Below are 22,275 nucleotides of genomic sequence, written 5' to 3' on the forward strand. Positions count from 1 at the left end.
CGTTTCTAGAGGCTATAAGCATGAATTTATTAGCCTCCAAACCCTAAACCTAATAAAAGTATGAACTTAAATTAAATTGCAATTCTACGAAGCTCGTCCGGACGACCATAGACATAAAACCTAAAAAAGCACGAAAATAACATAGCCGTCCAGACAAGCTCCGGATGAGCTTGTAGACAAGGTTCTCGGGTTGAAGCTGTTCCGGAAGGGCTGCAAACAGGCTTGCCGATCTACATCATTCTTCCTAGGTAGGAGAGAATTCGCCCTCGAATTCAAATGGTTCTTTCACTGATCCTTCGAATGTCCTGTCAACTCATTATATTTCTTGCTATTCAAAAGTACCATGATGTAACATCCCGATATAACCAACATTCCCTTAATTTCCCCAAGAATGTGAGTATTATCTTGAAAATCCTTTACAACAAGCTGAGATAATGCAATCTTCACACACACTCCACTTATTTTCGCCTTTTTATGTGCCATGAAGATCTCCCAAAATGGATCAAAGATATCTTCTGTTTTAAACATAATATCTTCATTTGCCTCATAAAACTGATCAAACCCACCATCATCAAGAGTATTTGATAAAATATTGCCTACCTCAAGAAATCCATTAAACTGATTTCTTCAACCTCCTTCAATAAATCATCTTCGTCAAGATAGATGTCATAGATTGGTGGAGAGGCCCAATATACCAATAAAGCTTCTTTGGTTGTGACCAAAGAAACCTGTCGATCCTCAGGCACCCCCGTGGTATTGAGAATTTCTCCAATTGCCGCTACCCAATCTAGGAATTCTTCGGGTTGTAGTCCCCCTTGGAATTCCAGAATATCAAGTTTGAACCCATTCTCCCACCGATTGGCATGAGCTTGCATAGGGGGCTGACGGCCCTACTTTTGGTGCTCCGCAAAAGGGATCTTGGCTTCGTACCCATCGTCATGTTCATCTTCCTCCTCCGAAAAGTGTGGTGGGGGTCAATGATGACGTTCATTGTGACCACCTATATTGGATAACCGGGTAGTGAGAGCTTCGATTTGATCCCTCATAGCCTTGAATTGCTCCTCCATGTGTTGCCACCATGTCACCAGTTGCTCCTTACATGCTGCATCCGTGCTCACGTGCACTTCGTTCATGTCTGCACAATGGTTGTCCCTCCCCATTCATGGAAAGTAACTTGAGTTCTGATACCAACTGATGTAGCGTGACTTAGTGGGCTACAGCGAATAACAACAATAAAGAACATATAGGTATTTCTAGATCTTGATTCTATCAAATGATCTAAAAAATCTTCTCTAAAATGCTAGATACTCTCTAGGTTTTGAAGGAAAATAAAGAAGAAACCCAACTCTGAGTAATTTTTATTAAACAAACTCAAATATAATCAACAACTCTGTTTCTGGAGGCTATAAGCATGTATTTATAGGCCCCCAAAACCTAAACCTAATAAAAGTACGAACTTAAATCAAATTGCAATTCTACAGAGCTCGTTCGGACGGAACTTAAGGCCGTTCAGACGGCCACGAACATAAAACCTATAAAAGCACGAAAATAACATAGTCGTCCGGATAGGCTCCGGATGAGCTTGCAAACGAGGCTCTCGAGTTAAGGCAAGTCCGAACAGGTTGCAGATGGGCTTGCCAATCTACATCAAGTATGCATCTTCTTTTTTTGGTTCTCTGTGTTGCCACGTTGTTGGTTTTCCAATGAAGTCTGCATTGGTCTTTCTTCTCTTGTCAAAGAATCTATGGCAACGATTGATATTATTTTTTAGGGTGAATTACTTTTTTAGTATTTAGGTTTGCACATTTTTATTTATTCTCACATAGGGTTCAAAGCCTATCTCAAATGGTACTTGACTTATCAGAAAATATCAACTTAATACCTCCATTAGGTTCCATCACACGTGTCATCATATATAAATGCCACGTATCCTAAAAAAAATTAAAAAACAAAACCCTAAAAAAAAGTTTAAAAACAAAAATTGAAAAATTATGAGTGGCTGGGCCACCCCATTTTGGCCATTGGGTGTGGCTTAGCTCAGCCACGCCCAATGCTAGTTTGAGGGTGGCCGAACCATCCCCAATGATAAAAAAAAAAAAGGGTAGCCGAAACCACACCCAAAGGCCTAGGGGGTGGTTCGGCCACCCTTAATGGCCAAAATGGGGGTGGCCGGCCAACCCCATTGGACAAAATGGGGTGGCCCGGCCACCCCACAGTTTTTTTTTTTTTTTTTTTTTTTGGGGGGGGGGGGGGGGGTTGAGGGGGGTTGGTTTTTTAATTGTTTATTATTATTATTATTATTATTATTATTATTATTGTATTTTGTATTTTTTTTTAGAACACGTGGCATTTGTACATGCAGCATTCCGTTAGTTCGGGCTAACGGAACCTAACTGACGTACTAAGTTGATCTATTTGTGATAGGATTTGAACCCAGGTGAGAAAAAAATAAAGTGTGCAAACCTAAGTACTAAAAAAATAACTAACCCTATTTTTTATAACATGTATCAATCATTATTGTCCTAATTAAAATAGTTATTATATATATACATTAGCCATAAAGTATCTATTAATCTATACTTATTACTTAAAAAAAAGAATCATGTTTAATATGCATATATCGAACATTCATGAAGAAAAGTTCATTCGTTCGAGATTGGAGATTGAATGATTGATGACGATTAATCTATACTTATTACTTAAAAAAAGAATCATGTTTAATATACATATATCGAACATTCGGGAAGAAAAGTTCATTTCGTTCGAGATTGGAGATTGAATGATCGATGACGATCATTAAAAGAAAAAACCTTAACTTAAAATACTTTTAATCATTAACTTGGGTATTGTACATACTTAATTTGTCGAAAATCCTTTGCACGTGAATAAAACTAAAAGTCTCAGTACGTTAATTTTGTAAATTATCGTTATTGTTTAATAATATATATGTGTATGTATGTGTGTGTTTATTTTCAGAGTATTACAAAACTCAAAGTTTCAATTAATGAACCAAAATATCATGCTAGAAAAAATTATCTTCAAAGAAAAAACAAAAAGAGAGATACGACAAAAGAGAACTATCTCCTTAATTCTCTAAACCTTTGGTGCGGCTTTAATTATGGTGAAAAAAATAATAATAAAAGGAAGAAAAGAAGAGAAATGTTAGGAATATCAAATCTTTTATCAATAAATTGGTGCCAAAATGGTGTAGAGCTTATTCATTGGAAATGATGAAACATTTGATGTGAGTGCATACACTTGTGAATGTCGTCTCACACATTGAGAAAATATATAAGAAAATAGTGCTTAATATACCTAAGTGGACCATAGCCCATTAGCTTAGGTTTTTGGGCTAGAGTTGTGTTTAATTAATTATATTAATGTACTCTTGGTAAAAACTTTATAACTGCTTTATCTCCCAACAAAAAAAGTGTTTGGATGGGTCGTGAGATACTTTTGGGTCAATGTGAAAAGACTCACAAGTAGGGGGAGATATTAGGTGAGATATGTTTGCATAGTAAAGGTTCCGAAGGAATATGCCATATATAGTATGATTGGTAAAACTAGTCGTGTTAACCAAAAACTCTAATACCATAAAAAATGTGATAGTTAATTTGAATGAATGGCATTAATATTCAACTATCATCGCCAAGTTTCATTTATAAACATGCTTAGTTACTTATAGATTATCTATACACTTGCAAGTGAGTAAATAATTGCTTAAGATGTTTAATTTGTTATCATGATCATCTTTTTGGTACATGGCTCACATGACAATAAATTTATCTTTCGCCCTCAAGAGGTAACTCAACCGGCTGAGATCACGCTTAATGAAACGGATGTCATTAATTCGGATGTCATTATTTATTTATTTTTTTTGGTAGCAATCAGTAATTATCAGAAATTAAATGTGATAGATCTTATTTTTTACATTTAATAGCTACAAGGAATATTCTCTGTTCATCAAAAATCATGTAAAAAATGCAGAATTTCAGACGTCTTTGGAGTACTGCAGTCTGCAGCGACTGTCATGTGATTCCAAGTATATCTCTCTCACAAACAGCGTGCCAAAAAAACGCCAAAACGCCAAATCGTTGAAATGGCGGTCAACAAAAAGTACAGCACGCGGGAAGCATTTTTTTTCCTGTCTCTCTATCTCTCTCACTCTCTCTTCCATAGCCAAAAGTAGTTGAAAAGCTCAAAGCCTCTTCATTTCTGCAACATCAACGACCAATAGCCTAGAGAGAGAAAGAGAGAGAGAGAGAGAGAGAGAATGTACAAGACGAGGCTGCAGGAACTTTGCCACAAGCAGCAGTGGGGTTTGTCAAAGTACTCGACCGTGAAAGACGGACCCGACCACGACCCTAGCTTCAAGGCCTCCGTTTCCGTCAACGGCCAGTCGTTTCACTCTTCCTTTCCCTGCAAGTCCTCCAAAGTCGCCCAAAACGACGCCGCCAAACTCGCTTTCCTCCACTTCACTTCCGGTACGTAGCTGTATCTTGAATATTGAAATATATTAAATTGTATTAGAATTAAACATAAATAATAAATATTTTTATTTTTATTTTTTTAAAAAAAACAACTTAATATATATATTCTAACAGCTACGTGTGATGCAGGTTTAACGAGTTACAGCATCGAACCTGAGATTCAATCCGATGCTTTAGGAGTCACCGATGGTGAGAGACTTGGAAGTAATTGTATTGGTTCGAAAAAGAATTCTGAATAATAAATGTAGAAATTGTTTTGGTATATTTAAGAATATTTTGTGTTAGGATTGTTTATTAATATTTTTTCAAAGCAAAAGAAGACAGACGCAGCCAAAGTAATCGTAGTTCTAAGTAAAAAATTGAAAAATATGTTCCTTCTTTTCTTTTACGCTTTTACCTGTTAATGTTGTCTTGTTCATCAAATTGATTTTGAGAAAAATCAATGAATCAACGCTCCAAAATAGATCACACCTCAAATGACATTTTTTTTTTTTTAGTTTGAACTGCATAAATTCTTTGAAAATGTGAAATAGATTATTCTGTTAGTTTTCTGTCCGAAATTGTGCCATCTATTAGTGCCATGTCATCATTTTTGCCACATCATATTAAAATAATAATTTTTAATAATTTAATTAAAAAAATCAAATCTTTAATATATATATATATATATATATATATATGGGTTGGGGGTCCACCACTAGCCACCCCTTCATTTCTTTTCTATTTTATTTATTTTTTGTTTTTAAATATTTAATCTTTTAATTAAATTATTATTTAATGTCATGTGGCACTAACAAACGGCACAATTTCGGACAAAAAACCAACGGAAGGGTCTATTGCACATCTTTTTTTATTTATTTTTATTTTTATAAACTTAGGCTGTCAAAACTAGAGGAAAAAAGAAAAAACATTTGAGGCGTGATTTATTTTGGTGCATTGACCTAATGATTTATCTTAAAAATTTCCTCATTCTTTTCACTTTGGCCCCTGAAAATAAATTTGAATGCAATCCGGCCTCTATAAAGTTAAATTTCTAATTCTTTCCCTCTTTCAATGTACTCGAGGAAAAATTGTGCTATGTGATCACTATCTTTTATTTATAGTGCAAAAGTAGATGAGATATAGCAATATTTGCTTTTATCATTTCGATTTATTCCATCTCCATGAGAATCTGCACATGCTCATCAAAGCATATGTCTAACAGTGGGTTCATTGTCAAGATGTCATAGATTTGCATACTCATTACAATTCTCAATGGAAAAATCTTGCCCCACCATTATATACCAACAAAAGTGATGGCTCATGTCATGCCATGCCCTTCAAGGCTGCTGTTACAGTTGGTGGGCATCCATTAGGGGAGGCAGAGCATGCTGCTGAAAATGCTGCTTTAATGTCATTGTCACTTGATGGGTTTCAGAAGGCAAGTTTCCTAAACTAGTTTCTGCCATTATTACTCACCATTTTCTTTCTTGGAAGGAGAATGATTAGCAATTGTATTTCTGCCTCCTACACTCATTGACGTGGCTTTTACCCATCACCATTGGATTTGAGAGTGTGTGATCAAATGATGATTTTAAAAGCCACGTCAAGAAGTGTTGGAGTGAAAGTGTGGGTGAGTATTGAGACATCTCTCATACGTTACATATTGATTATGTAACTCTCTTAATTCTCATAGTTTACATATTGATTATGTACGTATTGTATTATTGGCATCATTCAACTATAAATATATCATTTTATTGTACAATTTTTATCAACTGAAGGAAATATGTAGCCAAAAAAAGGCTTTGACATGTGAATGTAGGCCATAAGCCGAATCATCTTAATGTGTGTAGCACTTCCTTTTAATTTATATTCTAATACTCTCCACGCATGTTGGTTCAAACTCTCTCATTTAATAAATGATGGCTAAACGTAAAATATTTTAATAAAACAGGAGGTGAATTATAAAGACAGTGTTCGAGCTCATTACTGCATAAACTTTTTAGGATAAGTGGTTATTTAACATGTTATCAAAAGGAAAGGTCTCAAGTCCAAACTTTATCTCCGTCATTCATCTCTTATTTCGATTAAATATTTCACGTGCGGAGCTACGTACATTTATTGAGATGAAATTTGATTCCTCGTGTGAGAGAGTATAAGAATATTAATTAAAATAATTTAATTTACCTTTTTTTATAAATTGCTTATCCATCTTTTTCAGGAAGACTCTGGCCTGTACAAGAATCTGCTGCAGGAGTTAGCTCAGCATGAGGGTTTGTGCATACCAATATATAACACAACAAAAGCAGGTCCATGTCACATGCCAATGTTCTTTTCAACTGTGAAAGTAAAAGGAGAGATATTTCGAGGGAAAGTTGGGAAATCCAAGAAACAGGCAGAGTTGAATGCTGCTAAGGTTGCTTACTCTTCTTTTCTAAACGAGCGTAAGTCTCTTGATTCTTTTTTAATAATATCTATGGCACAAGGAAGGTCCTTTGACTTAGAGGGGTTTGGTACTGCAATTTCGCACACAAATGTATTATTTGGAAGTCCCATTTTTTTTTTTTTTTTTGTAAAAAAAATTTACAATTCGAAAATGAAAAAAAATCTGTGTTTTTCAAATTGCATGCAATACAAGGAAGTTCATTTTTAAAAACACATGATTTTATTGGACGCTTAGCTGAGTTTTTAAATTGCACGTTTAAAAATCAATATTTTTAAATCGCGCTTTTGAAATCGCAAACCTAATTGCAAGAAGAGCAAGCAGAAATAGAATTAATTTGTTCTCTTCTGGACATAGATTTGACTCTAATATGTATATTTGTTACCCATCTACCTACCATGTCTAGAAATAAAATCATTCTAGAGAATTGTTGAAACTGTGGAAAAAAAGAAAAAAAAAAAGAAAAAGAGCTATATATATATATATAGGTTTGCGCTTAGATGCTTTTTGATATATGATGTTTTATCAAATCGCTCCCGAAAGGTTCACAAGTTATCAATTTACTCCCTAAGATTACAACCCTTACCAAATATATATTTTAAGATTACAACCCTTACCAAATATATATTTTTGTCCTACTTCTGTTCAATTTTTAACGGTGCTTTCATGTCATACCCAATTAAAAGACAACATGTGTTTCATTTGATAAAATTATATAAAAACAAATAGGAAAAAAAATTGGCTTCTTTTTATTTATTTATTTAATTTTAATTTTATTTTTTATATTTATATTTATATTTCCAATTTTTTTTTTTTTTTTCTTTTTGTTTTCTTTGCTTTGACAATGTTGGTTTCCTGTTCAGGTGGATGGAGTGGGAGTGCAGCCGAGGTTACTTCTCCTAATCTTGTGGAATTACAGCACAAACTTGAACATGAGTTTGAGTTGTTTCCATCTCCGACCATTGAGTATGAGGAACCTGCTAAAGAAAGCACAGGTAACATATTCACCCAATGCCCAATACATTTCTCAGAAAAATCAAATTCAATCCCTAAGTTTTCACGCGATTTCAATTTAGTTCCTTTGGTTTAAAATAGATCCCTTTGTCAACCTACTGCCCAATTAACTAACGGTATGCCATGTCAGACTAGTTAGATAATGACACGTGCGTGGCTCAATTACTTAAAACTATAAATATGTCATAATTAAGAGTTTTAAACTGCTTTTATTTAGAATATATTTTTAAAATCTAATGTAATTGTGCCACGTGACACATACAGTTAGCACGTGACATGTTAAACAAGAGCCACATGGCATTAATTGATTAATTAGATGATGGGATGATTGAGGGACCTATTTGAAGTCAAAGGAAAACTTAAAGTACCTAATTAATTGTTGAAATTAAAAGCTTAAGTATTAAATTAAAATCGCATGAAAATCTAAGGACTAAATTTGATTTTTTTTTTTTTTTTGGGTCCTACATTTTATTGTAAGAATATTTAAGCATTTCTTACATAGTTTTTAAAACTTTTACAAGCTGCATGCATTAGCCAAAATGCTGATGATTGAGTACACTTTTGGCTCATGTCTCCAGTGGATGAAGTTCAAGAAGTGGGTTTGAAGGAAACATTATTGGAAGTAGACACCAAGGATTCTAGCTCAGCTCCTGCAGAGCTACAAAAGGAGGAGGAGATTGAGAATAATGAGAAATCATTTTCTGGTTCCAAACAAGGACAATTGATGGCTTCTCCTACATTGACACAAGCCAAAGTTTCTGCTCTCCCCATTTCAGGCCCAAAAATAGGAACAAGGAGTTACTTGCTATGCAACAGGGTAAGGGTGTATTCAAGCTTCCCAGATATTGCATTCCCCAAGGGCATTATAGTGCTGCCAATAAGTGAAAACAAGTGGGTGGCTGTAAGCTTAGAGTTCCCAAATGAGGAAGGTAAATGACTCAGAAGGCTTATTATGGTCTTTTGATAGGGTCTACTTTAACTGAGAAGGCTTATTATGGTTAAATTGTTTTACTCATATTAATTATACTTTATTATATTTAATGCTGCTTTCTTGTACCCCAAAATGCCATCAAACATGGCTGCTATTGAACGACATTATGGTAAAAGGTTACTCTCAAATATTCATATCATCTTTACTAATTTTCTGAAATGAATTATCAATTGCAATTTCTCTCTTAGGGTTTAATTTTTATTACAGGAGGTACCTGTAGTTTTGATAAAGATAAAATTGGTCCTTATATAGTTGACTTAATGGAAGTCCACGTCACTGACACGTGGACCAATTAAAATTCGACATTTGACATAAATGGCCATGTCATCAGTAATGATGTGGCCACTTAATTAAATTTTTTATTTAAAAAAATATATTTTTTCAAAAAAAAAAAAAAAAAAAAAAACAAATTTTGGTGGCTACGGCCACCCCCTTGGCCACTTTGGGGTGGCTTTGGCCATGAGGCCACCCCCATCTGGCCGGATGGGGGTGGGTGGCTCAAGGTGCCAAGGGGGTAGCCGAAACCACCCCCAATACCCATTGGGGGTGGTTTCGGCCACCTCCTTGACTCCATGGCCACCCCCTCAGTGGGTACTAGGGGTGGCTAGGCCACCCCCATGGAGCCTAGGGGGTGGCCGAAACCACCCTAAGCAAGGAGGTGGCCGAAACCACCCCCTTGGTGCCAAGGGGGTGACCAAAACCACCCCCAGTCGGTCTTGGGGTGGTTTCGGCCACCCCCTTAGCACCAAGGGGGTGGCTCGGCCACCCCCATCCGGCTAGTACGGCCACCTCAATTTTTTTTTTCTTTTTTTCCTTTTTCTTTTTTTTTTTGAAAAAATATATTTATAAAATTTATAAAATTTTTTTTAAAAAAAAATAAAAAATTTTATTAGGTGGCCACGTCATCACTAATGACGTGGCCACCTATGCTAAGTGTCAAATTTTAATTGGTCCATGTGTCAGTGACATGAATTTTCATTAAGTCAACTAAAGGTCAATGGATGGAAGGACCAATTTGGTCTTTATCAAAACAAGAGGTACCTCCTGTGATAAAAATCAAACCATAAGGGGAAAAAAAATAAAGAAATGAAACTAAAAGGGGTATTAGGTATTTAACCCATTTGTAAAATATCATGGTTTTTCTTGCTGGACCAGCATTTTACACAAAAACCCTCAACATTTTACTATTAGTCTTAAACAATTTGAGGATAATTTCCTAAATAGAAATCAAGTTAAAAAAAATCCTAAAATGTGTTTTCACCACCATCTGTGCAGCAAAATAAGTTGTACACAATTACCTTTTGTAATTAACCAATCCCACATAATATGGGATTGTCTTGCATATATACACGCATCAGCTGTGTATATAAACTACTGTATGTAGCTGATTTTATAGTCAAGGAAAATATACCTTCTAGTATCCTTTTGTTAGAGAGTTATCAACCGATAACTTTCTCCATGTCAACAAGAATTCAAACGTGCATTCAAGTGAAGATAAAGATAGCATTAGTTGTGATAAAAATAATATTAGCTAGCGTATCTTATATGTAAACGATTTGTATTTTGAATTTATATTTGTAATCTCTATGTCATCTCTTGTAATAGTTCTATCTGTATATACAAAGTCTTAACCACAACCGATGGTAAGGTTGTATAACCCAAATACTAGAATTATATTTCTATCACATGGTATCAGAGCATTCCTAGCCTAACTTCATTTTTTTTCTCTTTGTTTTTATGGCTGCTTCATCCTTTTCCGCCAACCCAATGACTTATACCGTTCCCTCTTCCTTCCCTCACAAACTAATGTAGGGTGGAACAGATACTCGACACCTTTATTGGAAATATCATAACTTGAGTTTCGGACGTCGAATTGGAGCAAGCTTGGTGGTGTTGAAAAGCTAATTCAAATATCTACAAAGTCATATTTCACGGGATTTAGCTAATTCCAATCTTTACTAGGTCAAAATGGATATGGAGCATAAATTGAAGTCTCTGGAATTTGTGTCCGAACAGGGATCCAGCATGTCCAAACATGGTGTCAATAGTGAAGTCTTTGGAAAGCCCGTCTGGACATGGCTTCTGGCCGTCCGGACATGCCTAGTAGAATTATAAATCCAACTTTATTTCGTATTATTATTAGGTTTAGGGGCCAATAAATACATGTTTTGTAGACCCTACAACGTAGCTTTTAATTATTATCCAGTTTCTATCAATAAGATTACTTAGAGTTAAGTTTCTTCATTATTTTCCTTCAAACCCTAGATTGGCTCTAGCATTTTGAGAAGATTTCTTAGATTCTTTGATAGTATCAAGGTCTTAGAAGTATTTATCCATTTTTCTTGTTGTTCTACTTTGCATCTCACGAAGTCACGTTGTATCACAAACTCATGCATACCAATTATCTAGTTTGGAAGCTTGCTATCTTGCCTATCATCAAAAGTCAAGATCTTCAAGGCTATATTGATGGTTCTATTAAGAGCCCTCCTCCAACCATTATCGCCAAAAATGATGCCATTGAAATTTCATCCCAGAACCCAGCTTGGCTTCAATGGCACCTGCATGATCAACTTGTGCTCAGCATCTTGATCTCCTCTCTCACTGACAACATTGTTACTCATGTTGTTAAGTTCCTCATTGCATGGGAATTATGGCTCACTTTTGAAATTATGTTCATTTCCAAAGCCCATGCTCGCTCGATGACACTTCACCTTCAGCTTACCACTTTCAAGAAGGGAAACATGTCAATAACTGACTATTTTCAAAAATTTACCAAGCTGGTTGATACCTTGGCTGCCATTAATAAGCCATTGGATGATGATGATATTATGTCCTATCTCCTTGCAGGACTCAACAGTGAATATGATTCCTTTGTAACCTCAATTACAACTCGGGTGGATCTAATCTCCATTGATGAACTTTATAGTCATCTTCTTGCTTACAAATCCCGTCTTGAGCACAATATTACCTCTCCTGATCTCTCTGTTTTAGGTGTTTACATTGCTTCCAGAGGCTCTCTTTCTCGTGGGGGACGTCACTCCTACTCCAGCCGTGTGTCTTACTCCAACAGCAATGGCAACCATTCCACATACAGTGTTGGTTTTTACTCGCACAGCCCCACCTATCGAGGCCGGGGAAGTGGCCGAGGAGCCCCTTCCTTCAATCGAGCCCCTTGCCCAATCTGCCAGATCAGTAACCGAATTGGGCACCTTGCAACTACATGTTATCAACAATTTGAGCACTCCAACTCACACGATTCTTCCGCTATGATGCATGCCTATCACACTGCTTCTCAGACTTAATCTCATCCCACCTAGTATTCAGATTCTGGAGCCACACACCACCTCACATCTGATCCTGCCAACCTCACATGGGCATGGATGAAATTAAAATTGGTAATGGGGCTGGGCTTTCCGTTAAGCACATTGGCACCTCTCAACTCCATACTATTTCTCTTGCATTTAAATTATTTAATCCTTCATGTGCCTAATATATGCAAAAACTTGATTTATGCTTGAAAATTTACACAAGACACTAACACATTTTTTGAATTCCACCCCTCTTACTTTCTTTTGAAGGACCGTGCTAAGGGGAAGCTTCTACATCGAGGCCTGAGTAATCATGGCTTATATCATTTTTTTTTTTTTTGCTTCCAATAATTCCCATGCTCCTTCTGCATTTGTGGGTGAATGTGTGTCTGTGTCTACATGGCATTCTCGGCTTGGCATTCCTGCCTTGGAGGTCATTCATCAAGTACTTAGTTTATTTCAGCTACCTATCTCCAACAATAAAAGTTATTCTCCATGCTCGGCGTGCTTAGGATCCAAGAGCACCCAATTGTCTTTTACAACTTCTGCAACACGAGTCACAACTCCTGTTCATTTGATATTCTCTGATGTTTGGGGACCTACTCCAATGTCTTCTAGAAATGGTTTTAGGTTTTATGTCTCTTTTCTTGATGCCTTCACTCGCTAACATGGGTTTACCCCATCTCTTGTAAAAGTGATGCACTTCCAATTTTTAAGAAATTCCATATCTATGTTGAGTGTTATTTTGAGTCCAAAATTAAAATTGTGCAATCTGATTGGGGTGGGGAGTACAGATCTCTAAATAAATATTTAATTGAACAAGGAATCAATCACCGTCTTTCATGCCCCCATACTCATCAACAAAACGATGCTATTGAACGTAAGCATCACCACATTGTCAAAACTGGACTTGCACTTCTTTCTCATGCTCATCTTCCCAATTTATTTTGGGATGATGCTTTATCACTGCTTCCTATTTAATTAATCGCTTGCCTACAAAATTACTTCAACACAAAACCCCATTTGAAGTACTTTTCCAGTCTCTACCTGATTATTCCTCCTTACGTGTCTTTGGGTGCGCGTGTTGGCCAAACCTTCGTCCATATAAATATATAATTCTAACAAACTTCTGCCACGTTCCAAGGAGTGTATATTTCTAGGTTACAGTCCTTCTCATAAAGGATATAAGTGCCTTCACGTCTCTTCTTCTCGAATAAATATTTCAAGAGATGTTATTTTCAATGAAAGTCTATTTCCTTCTGCTGTCGTGTCTCAATCTTCTACTCTCATTGCACATCCTGAATTTGATATAGTCATGTGTCCGGCTGTCAGGATTACTAGGTCTCTTCCTGAAGCTTCACCATTGGCTCCATCCTCATCATAAGTAAGTACTCATTTATCTTCTCTTATATTCACGTGCACACCAAACTCCATCATCTCTCCTACTTTATCTCCACCTTCTCCAAACTCCACAACTATATTCTCATGCACAACAAACCCCACCTTATCTTCAATCTCTACAAACCACACATTTGACCACCTAGAAATCCCTTCCTCCTTTGAACCCGTAGAACACCTAGAAATCCAATTTGTAGCAACCCATGTGGACCCCCCAGTAACATCTCATCACCCTATGATAACTAGATCCAAAAATAATATCTCCACACCGAAAATATTCAATGATGGTACCGTAAAATACCCAATTTCCCACGACCTTCTTGCCATTGTGCTTTAGGAAATTTCAGAACCCACTTGCTACACCATGGCTGTCATGGATGAAAACTGGTGAAAATCTATGAATCTTGAGTTTGATGTTTTACTCAAAAAGTAGACATGGCGTTTGGTACCCTCTAATTCAGCTCAGAATGTTATAGGTTGCAAATGGGTATTTCGGTTAAAAAGAAAAGCAGCATCAGAAAATACTTTAAGAAGAAGGTTTGAAGATCTCTGAATGTGTAACCCATAATGAAGTGTCTGTTTGAGATACCGAAGTAAACGTTTGACTCCCTGCCAAGTGATGCATGAATTGAGATAACTTATTTACTGAGAAAGATAGATCAAGTCTTGTAATGCATAAATATTGCAAGGCACCCAAAGTGCTGCAAAATAACGTGGGATCTGAGAATAATTCACCCTCATATGCAGACAACTGAGTTGAAGAGGCCATATGAGTGCCCACTGGCTTGGCATCAAGCATATTATTACGTTTGAGAGTATCAATCATGCAACATTGCTGAGAGAGGAACACACACGTGAAGCATTTGAGCACTTGAATACCGAGAAAAAATTAAGAGGGCCAAGATTCTTCATAGCAAACTCGACATTTAATTCAACTAGCAACTTGGGTATCTCTGATGGTCTTGAACATATTATGAGAATGTCATCAACATATATCAAAATATACATAGTGAATGCAGCAAACTTGAGAATAAATAATGGCGTATCTGATAAGGAACCATGGAAACCAAGAGCAATGAGTTTCATGCTTAGCTTTGAAAACCAAGCTCTTGGGGCTTGTTTCAATCCGAATAAGGGTTTTTGGAGCTTGCAAACATGATTACGATATTGATGATGTGCAAATCCAGGGGTTTGTGACATGAAAACCTCCTCAGATATGTGGCCATGGAGGGATGCATTATGGATATCAATCTGATGTACAGGCCAACTAGCAGATAAAGCAATAGATAAAACTAAACATATCATAGTGGGCTTGATAACATGGCTCTAAGTCTCTCCATAATTAATACCGAGCTGCTGGTGAAACCCCTTTGCAACTAACTGAGCTTTGTATCTTTCAATGGAACCATGGGCATGTGATATGGATGATTTGTCGCTCCAATGGTGGTCATTGTATTTTTTTGGGTAATAATTTAATTTCTTGGAGTTGTCACAAACAACCTATTGTAGCTCATTCTAGTACTGAAGCCGAATACAAAGCATTTGTAAATGCAGCAGCTGAAATTATTTGGATTAAATCAATGCTCATTGAACTTGGATTACAACCCTCCAAACCTCCCATTCTTTGGTGCGACAACATTGGGGCCACTTATTTGTCTTATAATCCTATTTATCATGCTAGGACAAAACATGTTGAAATTGATTCTATTTTGTTTGTGATATGGTATGCTGCAAGATACTTGACATTCGGTTTTATTTCAAGTAAAGATCAAATTGCAAATATATTCACCAAGCCCCTCTCATCTTCACGGTTTGCCTTTCTACGTGATAAGCTCACCGTCGATCCTCTACCATTGAGCTTGAGGGGGCGCGTTAGAGAGTTATCAACTGATAACTCTCTCCATGTTATCAAGAATTTAAACGTACACTTAAGTGAAGATAATGACAACACTAGTTGTGATAAAAATAATATTAGCTAGCTTATCTTATCTGTAAACCATTTTTAATTTGAATTTATATTTGTAATCTCTATGTCATCTCCTATAACAGTTCTATCTATATATATAAAGCCTTAACCACAATTGATGGTAAGGCAGAATAACCTAAACACTAGAGATATATTTCTATCGCATTATTTTCAATTTCCATGATTTCGACATTGCAATCCTGCTTACAACACTCCATAACTCTCCACTTCACAATCGATGCTATAAAATGATTACTAGGATTCACATAAACCAACTTCAAGACTTGAGTGTTGGGTTCATGAGCATCAAAATTTGAAATTCTGCCCCACCTAAAAAACACGATTCAAAATTATGTTCCATGTGACTCCTATGACAACACGGTTTTGCATCCAGCAGCCCCATGTCACTCCTCATCTTCTTATCATTTGAGTCATGATTTGGGTCAACTTTGTCTTCCTATCTCAAAGAACATGGTACCTACTTCCTGAACCTGTCTTGCTTCTAATCTCCCACATATCACAAACTCAGCCACAACTCCTTCCTCAATGTTTCCTTCTTCTAGTCTTCCAATCCTACATACTCGGCCACACTCTCAGATTTCACCATCTTTCCACATCGTTCTCACAGTATGGCTACTCAGTCTCAACATCAAATTCGAAAGCCTGCATTGCTACCATATGGTCATGTGAAATATCTGCAGTTAACACATGTTGTCTGGAGAGAAGCAAATGGCTGATGAATTTACTGCATTATTAAAGAATGGAACATAGTGTCTTGTTCCTCCAAGTGGGTCTTTCTTATCAAGAGAAAGGCAGATGGCAGTATTGAAAGGTATAAAGCACAGTTGGTTGCCAATGGGTTTCCTCAACAGGCTAGAGTTGATTTTGGGGAGACTTATAATCGTGTGGTTAAGCCTATAACCATTTGGACTATCTTGACTATTGTTGTGTTGTATGGTGGGTGTATTAAGCAGATTGATGTTAGCAATGCTTTCTTTCATGGATTTCTCACTGAGAAAGTGTATATGTCTGAGTCAATGGGTTTTGTTCATCCTCAGCAACCTAATGCCATGTTTTTTTTTTTTGAAAAATGCTTTGTATGGCCTCAAACAAGCCCCTCAGACTTTTGGTTCTCATGTCTAAGTAATCGACTTCTTGAATTGGATTTCGCTGGTTCCAAATCAAACCCTTCGTTATTCATATTTAATTCTACAGGGGTTCAATTATTTGCTCGTCTATGTGGACGATATTATTTTGATAGGTTCTTCTATCTCTGTTATGGATGATCTAATCCGGTCACTGTCTCTTACATTTCCAATTAAGGATCTTGGCCCCTTGATGATCTCGCCATGTCTAATCCCACTATTTATCCTAGCACTGTTGGTGCGCAACAATACTCATCTATAACACGACCTGACATCGCTTTTGTTGTAAACAAAGTCTCTCAGTTTGCTAGTGATCCATTTGATGTACACTGGTTTGCCATAAAACGTATCCTCAGATACTTGATGCATACAATCATGTATGGTCTACTCATCAAGCCACGTCTCTCCTCTCAATTAGTTGTATTTATTGATGTTGATTGGGCACGTTGTCCTAACGACAAGAAGTCCACCTCAGGCTGTTGTACGTTTTTTTGGTGGAAATATGTTATCTTGGTCTTCCAAAAAGCAGCCTATAGTCTTTAGATCCAATACTGAATTCGAGTACAAATCCCTCACCGACGCCACTACGGAATTACTTTGAATTCAATCACTACTCTACGAACTTGGTGTTTTTCTTTCGGCAGCGCTGATTCTCTATTGTGATAACATTGGTGCTAAATACTTAACTTCCAATTCGGCGTTTCATGCATTTACAAAACACATTGAAATCAATCATCATTTTGTTTTAGATCTTGTAGCTCAGAAGTTGCTCACAATAGTTGATGTTCTTACCAAGCCATTAGTCTCCACCCGGTTTGAAACTCTTCGTGCCAATCTTAACATTTGTTCTTTTTTTTTTTTTGATAAAAACATTTGTTCTCAAACGTTAGGATTGTAGGAGCGTATTAGAATAACCTCCTCAGTTTTGGATACACTAGATAAAGCAAGTAGAGATAAAGTCGAAGACCAAGTCAAATGAAATTTTAGATAACATCTTATCTAATAATATTCAAAGTGGTATATTGTCAACAAATTTATCTTCAAATAAGTTGTATACGTTTGTATTTTCTATTTCAAAGCCAAGTGTATATCTTGTAATTGTTATAAATAGAAATATAGTCCTCATTGAGGCATTACAAAAAACTATCACATTTTATTATAAGTAGTGCCTCGAACAACAGCAAGCCAGTGTTGATCTTTCTCATCTAGAAACATTTACATTACATAGTTTAAGAGCAAACGACATTAACAAAAAAAAAAAAAAAATTCATCTGTCAATTCTTGCCATTTGGCATTTAAATGATGTAAATTAAATTTCTCAACTATAGATTTAACCACCAATGATAAATGACGTGAATCAGTTAAGGTCGTTTTTTTCACCATTTATGTCATTTCAAAAAAGACGTAAATTTATATTATTATTTTTTTGTTGTGATCTGAACCTAATATATTTAATTAAACAAGTCAAACACCTCAATTTTGACACAACCCATTTAAATAAGTTGGTAACACGACACTACCCACATAACCTCTTTAAATTTTCCTACATATGCTTTGCATAGCAGCAGTTTTGGTGACAACCAGCATAATTTGTTTCATTAGAAAGCAATTTTGTTGTAGCAAATTATCTAAAATGTGAATGTGATGGGATGACTATTTGTCAAAAAAATATTGCTTCTTCCATGACCTAAGCACCGAATTAATCTTTAATAAATTCAAACAATTAATACATTTGTTTGTACAACTCGAGTTATTAGTACATTTTCTTTCATATTTGTTTACATTTGTTTTAATGAAAGATGAAAGAAATTAAAGTATGTATGGCCACCTGGCTAATGCTCCGTTTGTTTCGCCGTAAAATGATTTTTGAAAAATGTTTTCCGTTTTTTCGGATGTTTGGTACGACGTAAAATAATAGTCAATGGAAAATTTTTTTCCTTTGACCAAAAATTCTTCTTTAATTTTTGAAAAATTGTTTACATTTTTGAAAACCGTAAACCATTTTCTGAGTTTGATCATCTCATTCTAAAATCAACAGACCTTGCCAAGACCTGCCCAGGACCCGCTGAGACCCGCTCGGGACCTTGTCGGGACTCGCTCTAGACTTGATTGGGACCCGACCGGACCTGCCCAGGACCTCATCAAGACTCGCCCAGGATTCGACCGGAGCTGCCCTGGACCCCACAAGGACCCGCTTGAGACTTGTTCAGGATCCGACCGGGCCTTGGACCTCATCAGAACTTGCCCAGGACCTGCCCAGGATTTGACGGGACGTGCCCTGGACCACGCCGAGACTCGCCCAGAACTTGATCGGGACCCAACATCAGAAAATATTTTCGGTGGAAAACATATTTCGGTATTTGGCATGTACAGAAAAGCAGGTATTGGTATGTTCGGAAAATCATATTAAAATCTAAATTAGGAAAATGTCCCTATCGAGTCCTAAGCAGGTCTCGAGCTGATCCTGGCGGGATCACAATAGGGTCTAGGCGAGGTTTGGGTAAGTCCCAGGTGAGTCATATTGGGGTCCCTGCGAGACTCGGTTAGGGCACCTCTAAGACTTGGTCGGGACATTTTCGTAATTTTTAATATGATTTAATATATATATATATATATATAAAATTGTGATTTTCCATATGCGACAAACACTATAAAATGTTTTTAAGAAAAATTTTCTAACGGAAAACATTTTACATCGAAACAAACAAAGCCTTAGGATTCTAAAAAGGTACTGAAATGTTTGCACAAATGGAAGGTCAATTATGTTAGGCGAGAAGCAAATGGAGCGGCTCACCGTCTTGCGAAGGAAACACTACCTCTCACAGGGAACATGTTCTTCTTGAGGAAGTACTCCAATGTATTTCTGATGTTATTTCTGTTGAGTGATGTGTTCGGGATTCTAGATTAATAAAATTTATGCTAGAGTCATTAAAATAAATAAATAAATAAAATTCTATATTTTCTCCATTTGAATGAATAATCGAATGTTTGATCATTATTTTCTTCCACGCAAACATAATGAAATGCCACATTATTAAATAAATTCATTGGCATCTGAATTAGCTAGTGCCAAGTTGAACATATACACATAAAATACATTTATGGGAGTTTACTTTTAGGTTCTCTAATAGGCTGCTTGGCTGCATGTTTAGCATATAACACAAATACCACGACCAAAAGTGCCGCCACAATTAAGTTGACCAATTTCTTCGGCTTCTTCAGCTCCATCGCCAAACTATAAACCCATTGCGTATAACCCTCTTGCTCATCATTTTCAGTTATTGGTCGTTTCTCCTTCTTCCCTGCATCCCCATGAGTTTTCTGCTCCTCACTTGCGCCTGCAACTTTTCCGGCTTTCTCCGACGAACGGATCGTTTCTTTCTCTGCTTCCGGTGATGATGTGCTCTGCTTCTTATTTGCATGGTCGCTTGGTAATTCCTTCTCCATCTCCGGTACCGGCGTCTTTCGGGAATCCTTCTTCGCCTCGCTAATTTCGTTGCCTTTTGCTTGTGCGGTGGTTTTCCCCTCTGTTTGTTTATCCGCATTGGCCGGCAACTTTGAAGAAACTTGTTGAGCAGCCTGCTCTTGAGCACTCTTCTGGGTAGGTAGTGGCTGGTCACTTTTCGGCATTTGTTGAGGCCTCGGAGCTTCCACAGGTGGTTGTTGAGCACTCTTCTGGGTCGGTCGTGGCTGGTCGCTTTTGGCCATTTGTTGAGGCCTCGGAGCCTCCGCAGGTGGTTGTTGAGCACTCTTCAGAATCGGTCGTGGCTGATCACTTTTGGGCTTAGCTTCCCCAGCTGGTTTTGCCTGTTTAAATATAAATTAAATCATTAAATGACATGAAATATACTTGGGTTTTTTTAAACAATGATGTGATAGTTTATGCTTAGGACTTGTTTGGAATTGTGTTTGATAAAAAATTTGAAAAGTATTTTTTTTTTTTACTCTAAAAATGATCAAAACGCACTTTTAGAATAAAGTAATGATTTAGGGCCTGTTTAGGTGTGCATTTGAGGGGTTGCATTTAACACTTGAAAAAGTTGTTTGAAGAAAAAAGTACTATATAAAAGCACTTTAAATGGTCAAAAAACTAAAAAATAGTCAAAACGCACTTATAGCAAAAACTTAAAAATGAAGCTTTTATCAAAAAATGCTTTTGACTTAAAAGCTCTATCTCTCAAACATGCTCTTAACATGGTATCAAGGCAGAGATTCTGAGTTCGAACCATGTTTTTGTCAATCATGTCGCATTTCAATTAAATATTTCTAAACGTATGAAAAAGTATTAAATAAAATAAATTATTTAGATAAGTGATGATTTAACATTGCCTGCTCCTGTAATCTTGTCAGCGTGATCACTTTAGGGTGTTTGATGTAAAGCATGCCGCTTTCATACTTTGCAGTGATTGAATTAGTGTCGATATTTGACGCGATGGGGAATTCCTTTTGGAAACGCCGCCATTTGTTGTTATCAAGCAAGCGTTCGCCGGAGACCCTCAGGATACGAGTTGAGGTCCCGGCCTGAACCTTTATTTGTTCCCTTTTAAAACCTGCATATTCAAGAGATGGTTATGTTAATAAGGCATATATCATGTAATTAATCTCGAAGGTTTTTACCTTTTCCTGTTTTCTATTCTACTAGAATCCTATATCTTAATTAATCCTCTCGGTAAACATTTTCCTTTCCTCAATATCTAGTTTTTGGTTAATTACTTTTATCATTTAGGGTGTGCTCGACATTGCTATTTTATAAACAAAAAGTGTGTTTTTAAACTAAATCGTAGAAAATTAATTGTTTGGAATTGCATGTTTTTATGCGTTTTCAAATCGCATGTAAGAAGGTGATTTTTTTGAAAACGTAAAATTTTAAAGGTCAAACTGTGATTTTTCTAAATGCTTAATTACGTTTTTAAAATCACTTTTTTCAAATCGTTATTTTTAAAATCGTAAATCCAAACAAATTGTTAAAAACCTCATTAATATAATCTCAATAAGTTAAACGCATAAACCTAAACAAATATAATGAACCATAAACATACTCAACTGCATATTTAGCTAAAATATTAAATCTGAAAACTCAAATTCGACTCATAACAGATATAGATTAAAAAAAAAAAAAAAAAGGAAAAAAGAAACAGACCTGGCAGAACAAGGATTAGAGTGTCATGATCTTGCTCTCTTGCCCACTCCGTTGAAGGATCAATATCCTCATAAACACGATTAGCAGGAACTTGTTGCTTGGTATCCATGATCTAAATAAATATATGTTTATTTTTTTCTTTCGGTTAAATATTTGTTGCTGTTCTTTCTCTGTTGTTCTGATGCAGATGAAAGCTCAGGTTATACGTTGGTTTTATATATAAACACACGCAAGGAAGGGAAGATTGATTTGTGGTTGGAAGAGAATCAATCTTTTGGGGTTTTCTTTGGATATAATTATTCCTTTTCTTTTCTTTTTTATTTGTGTTTTGACCCTTTCGGTTGTTTAAGAATTCAGAGATCCCTTGCCCTGGCTCACGTAGAAGTGTTGGAGTGATA

General features: G+C 36.4%; 2 protein-coding genes and 1 non-coding gene across 3 annotated transcripts; 2 read left to right on the forward strand and 1 right to left on the reverse strand.

Moving 5' to 3' along the window:
• Positions 1 to 4,234: 4,234 nt before the first annotated feature.
• LOC132164516 (double-stranded RNA-binding protein 1-like) lies at positions 4,235 to 8,991 on the forward strand. The gene is made up of 6 exons (XM_088518733.1): positions 4,235 to 4,484; positions 4,620 to 4,679; positions 5,711 to 5,910; positions 6,694 to 6,916; positions 7,779 to 7,910; positions 8,508 to 8,991. Exons 1-6 carry the CDS (start codon positions 4,274 to 4,276, stop codon positions 8,864 to 8,866), a joined length of 1,185 nt encoding a protein of 394 aa, XP_088374859.1. The 5' UTR covers positions 4,235 to 4,273; the 3' UTR covers positions 8,867 to 8,991.
• A 2,736-nt stretch (positions 8,992 to 11,727) lies between these two features.
• Positions 11,728 to 11,865, forward strand: LOC132164826 (small nucleolar RNA Z247). Its single transcript, XR_009438429.1, has one exon. It is a non-coding gene; the product is annotated as a small nucleolar RNA Z247 (small nucleolar RNA).
• Positions 11,866 to 19,749: 7,884 nt separating this feature from the next.
• On the reverse strand, positions 19,750 to 22,041 carry LOC148584083 (uncharacterized). The gene is made up of 3 exons (XM_088519022.1): positions 21,878 to 22,041; positions 21,089 to 21,287; positions 19,750 to 20,512 (listed from the first exon to the last, which is right to left on the reverse strand). The coding sequence occupies exons 1-3, from the start codon at positions 21,984 to 21,986 to the stop codon at positions 19,837 to 19,839; spliced, it is 984 nt and encodes a 327-aa protein (XP_088375148.1). The 5' UTR covers positions 21,987 to 22,041; the 3' UTR covers positions 19,750 to 19,836.
• Between the last annotated feature and the right edge of the window lie 234 nt (positions 22,042 to 22,275).

The sequence above is a fragment of the Corylus avellana genome, chromosome 8, assembly GCF_965113065.1.
Source record: "Corylus avellana chromosome 8, dhCorAvel1.hap1.2, whole genome shotgun sequence".
Taxonomy (NCBI): Eukaryota; Viridiplantae; Streptophyta; class Magnoliopsida; order Fagales; family Betulaceae; genus Corylus; species Corylus avellana.